Here is a 4576-nt window from a genome sequence, read left to right on the forward strand (position 1 = left end):
ACCTCATGGCAGCCGAACCTGGGGTGGCCAAGAAGTGCTGCCCAGGAGGGAGCAGTGGAGGATCGTTGTAGAAAAACACGTATTGGGAGAACCAGAGACTATTTCTGTTTTCCTTTTTTTAGAGATTTTTGCTCTAGGGCATGTGTGATTGCCAGCGAGACAGAGCGATAGAGAGTGAGACATCACCTCCTGGGGAGGATGGCCATGCCACCATCCTTTCTCCTCCACTCTCCTCTTGGGATGTTGGGCACATGCGCTTGGCATGATTTTCAAGCTACTGGTTCTGGGACTCAAACTGTGGTCAGCCATGTGGGAGTCCAGCGCCTCAACCACCACACCACCTGCTGGCCCCCCAAAGATTATTTTTATTTAGGGGATTTAAGATTTGGCTTCAAGGAAGATGTTGGAATCTGAAAACAAATTCCCTTTGGGCAGAATTTATTAAGTGTTGGCTGTTGGTAAAAGAGTTAAATAATGTATTTTGGAGTCAAAATGTCTCTACCGTGCGGTTCAGTTGACATGAAAAAGTGATAGAACAGTTTTCTCACTTCACCTGCAGTGTTTCATTTTGTGTACCTCTGTGCACATAGATTCCACAAATGTTCAACAAGGACTTAAAGGGCTCTGCCTGACTTTAGGTACTGGGTAGATATGGTTGAATGAAACAGACTTTGTGTTGTATCCTTAAGAAGTACATTTTATCTGAAGAGTGGTAGGACTGATTTTTTTTTTTTTGATTGGCACATTGATGATAAGACACAGGAGTATTTTTGTTTTTCAGAGTTTTTCATTCTTAACGTTAAAAATCAAATTCATTGAACTTGTATGTCAGCAGTTCAACGTGGTCTGTGTGCTGGTATGACTGACTCTCAAGATATCTTTGTTTACATACTTTAAAACCTAAAATTAAACGTTGCTCTCTTTTCCTGCCTTTTGTTATTTAAATCTTTGACAGTCTTTTCTTCCCTATATCAGCAGCCTTGTATTTCCTCCCTTCCAATCTATTTTCCATCCATCCACCTGTATTCTTACCCAGATCTGATCAAGTTACTTTTCTGCTCAACATCCTTTGGAATAATCTTAAAAGGCCTTACGGATTCTTTGCTCTGGCTGCAACTCACCTTTCTGACCTCATTTTATGGCTCACTCTGAAATGCTTTGGATTTTTACACTTCTGTTCCTTTTCTTATCCTTTGCTTTTTCTGTCCAACAAAACCATCCTCCGTTCTGGGCCCAATTCAGATGACACCTGCTTGCCACAGATTTAATTATAATTATATCTTAGTGGTCCTGCAGCACTTTGATCCTGTTAAAAATGCTTCTCAGAAGATACATCAATCTATCCATCTTGAGAGAGTCAGAAAGAAAGGTGTGCCAAAATTTAACCCAGTAAACTGACATTTCAGACTGACATTAAAGCATAAATGCAGGGACCAGCAGATGGCATAATGGCTCAAAACTCACATTGGGCACATATGTTTGTGTGCCCAAGATCCCGAGAGAATGGAGAAGAAGGGATAGCGGCGTGGCCATCCTCCTTGGGAAGGTGATGTCTCGCTTTCTGTCTGTCTCTCTGCCAAATACACAGGCCCTATACCAAAAATCTCTCTTAAAAAAAAAATTATCTGGAAGCTTGCTGGAAATGCAGACTTCCAGGCTTCACCCCAGACCTCCTGAATCTGCATTTAAAAAAAACAAAAAAACAAAAAAATGTTTCTTTTATGAGTGAGAGGGAAGAAGAGACAGATCTCTGCCAAATACACAGGCCCTATACCAAAAATCTCTCTTAAAAAAAAAATTATCTGGAAGCTTGCTGGAAATGCAGACTTCCAGGCTTCACCCCAGACCTCCTGAATCTGCATTTAAAAAAAAACAAAAAAACAAAAAAACGTTTCTTTTATGAGTGAGAGGGAAGAAGAGAGAGACAGAAATAGCATCCCCAAAAGAGTCCTGACACTGTGATTCACCCCCAACCTTCAGCCAGCCCTGGATTGTGGGAGAGCCTGTGCCTGGCATCCTCAGGGTGGTCTCTGGCAACTTTCCCATGTGGGGTTACCTCACTGAGGGCTGGGTTTCACTCTTGATCCCTGAATCTGCATGTTAACAGGATCCCTAGGTCACCCCTAGGTGACTCCTAAGCACATTAAAGTTTGAGGAGCTCGGGGTTAAAGCATGCGCTAGTGTAAATGCCTAATCTGCCTGTCAGCGAATGGGACTTACGCATCCTCCTGGATCTCTCCGGTATGCAAGGCCAGCCAGGAGACCTAGAAGGGAGTGGTCAGGTCAGGCGCTGAGAGGTGGAAGCTTGGGAACTGCACTTCAGCCTTCACGGTATCCGCTTCTGCTTCTCTCTTCAGACTGAACACTCGTATCAGTATTAAAACCGTTCATAGTTATTTACTTTCTCCTTTGTAGGTCTTTCGATGGATTCTCTAGTGCCCAAAAGAATCAAGAACAACTTTTGACATTAGCAAGCATTTTGAGGGAAGAAGGAAAAGTTTTCGATGAAAAGGTTTACTACACTGCAGGCTACAGCAGTCCTTTCAAATTGCTTAATAGAAATAATGAAGTGTGGTTGATTCAGAAAAATCAGCCCTCTGAAGACAATGAATAAGAAAATGGGGAAAAGTTCCATTGCCAGGGGCAAAACTCCTGTTCAATACAGACTTCAACACAACCTATAAATAAAGTGTGAATCTATTCTATTTCTTCTCCTTGAGAGTATGACAGGTTGAGCATCCCTAATCTGAAAATCCAACATCCAAAGTGTTCCAAAATCCCAACCTTGCAGGGCCAACATGATCCCACAAGTGGAAAATTCCACACCTGACCTCACGTGATAGGTCACAGTCAAAATTGCAGTATAAAAATATATAAAACTACCTTCAGCCTGTGGATATAAGGGTGTGCATGAAACATAAATGAATTTCCTACTTAGTCTTGAATCCTAGCCCCAAGATACCTCATCATGTACAGGCACAGATTCCAAAATCCTAAAATAAAATCCAGAATCTAAAACCCTTCGGATCCCAAGCATTTCAGAGAAGGGCTATCCTCAACTTGTACTGTGACTTGAGCTCATTTCCAATGTGCCTGAAGCTGTTCTATCTAGATGCAAAGATAACGATGACATCTATACACACGTAAAGTGGTCATAGAGAGGATCCAGGGAAATGTCATGTTCTGTCTCTGTCACTACATCACAGCCATGTTGCCTGTTGCTGCTTGGATTTGTATTAGCTGGATATTACCCTCTCCAGATCTTACCAATAAAATAGTAAGATTTATCCCGTGTGGAACTACTAGCCTCTCGGCCCCGGAGAGGTGAAATTCAATGGAACACAAAAGTCAGGTTATCTCTTGCAACCGCCATTGTTCCACTCTCTGTGGAGCCCTCTGCTCCACCTGCCACTGTCCCCACTGCACAAGGAAATTCTCACCTGAAAGTGTCCAGAATATTTTGTGACAGAAGGTCAGGACGTCCTATCTTATTTGACATTTAATAAAGGTATGCTTTTTGAAGAAAAGGAAACAAATATATAACTTTGAAAACTTGCTTGAGTTGGTAAAGTATTTCATATCATATTCTAGAGGTTGCATAAAAAAAATGTTCATTAATTAAGGAGGAGGTTGCTGCAACCTCAGGGCAGAGAGAAATCCTCACCTAATTGTGTTGGAAGAAGCTTGTCCTGGAGAAGATAGTCACATCTGGATACCTGGAAGCCTGTCACGGGCAGGACACTAGCCCCACTGTGGGCACCTGCCAGATGAAGGCTTTAGGAGGAGAGGAAAGCAGGTGGGAACTCAGAAACTGCCCGACAGCTAAAGCCGCCGTGAATGGCACTGCAGGTTCCCATCTTGGCGTGTTTAAGAAAGCCCCACAGGCTCATTTATCAGGAGATAGTCACAGAGCAGATCAGAGTATCCAGTGGATGAGAGGATGGGGCTTGATGATACAGAAGGTCCCTCCAGCCTAACATCATACTACGGTATTCCTTAAAATTAATCTCGTAACCTGGATAGAGCGAACAACGTTCCTGGCTGACAGCATCCATGGCTAACATCTGTGGGTGGCCATCTAGGTGCCCTGTCCTACACGTCACTGAATTTTCACATTCAACCTTCACAACAACCCTGCGTGCCACATTCGGCATCTCTGTCTCACAGATGAGGAAACAGGCACAGCGATGGGAGGTGACTCATCCCGGAAGGGACTGTGAGGGTGGAGGCCGATTGGAGCCCAGGCAGTCTGGCTTTTGAGTGCACACTGAGCCACACGCCCCACAGGCAGCCAGCCATTCAAGAGTGCAGCTTCCTCAGGCGAGTGATGGCGTGCTAGGGTGTGGTGGCGGTCCTCCTGCACAGACCGCACTCACGTGATGGTGACCTTGCACCTTTCTGACAGTCATTTCTGATAGAAAACAAACTAGATTTCTGGTTTTGAAATTACTACAGATACACATTTTTTTAATTGCAGGCCATTATTTTCCTAAAGTATTTGAGTTGCTCACTGAATTTATTGATTCCTTGCATTTTTATGCTTCCCCCAAAAGTGAAATTTATAGCACATTTGCCA

The 4576-nt window shown here is 43.5% G+C and overlaps 1 protein-coding gene across 1 annotated transcript in view; it reads left to right on the forward strand.

Moving 5' to 3' along the window:
- The window catches only part of HEBP2 (heme binding protein 2), a gene marked incomplete at its 5' end in the record, with an annotated part of 6818 nt that extends 4113 nt beyond the window's left edge, over positions 1-2705 (forward strand). The window contains 1 exon segment of the mRNA XM_014588830.1: positions 2416-2705. Coding sequence (XP_014444316.1) covers positions 2416-2614 — 199 coding nt within the window.
- Between the last annotated feature and the right edge of the window lie 1871 nt (positions 2706-4576).

The sequence above is a fragment of the Tupaia chinensis genome, unplaced genomic scaffold (genome assembly GCF_000334495.1).
Source record: "Tupaia chinensis unplaced genomic scaffold, TupChi_1.0 Scaffold000313_1, whole genome shotgun sequence".
In the NCBI taxonomy this organism is placed as follows: Eukaryota; Metazoa; Chordata; class Mammalia; order Scandentia; family Tupaiidae; genus Tupaia; species Tupaia belangeri.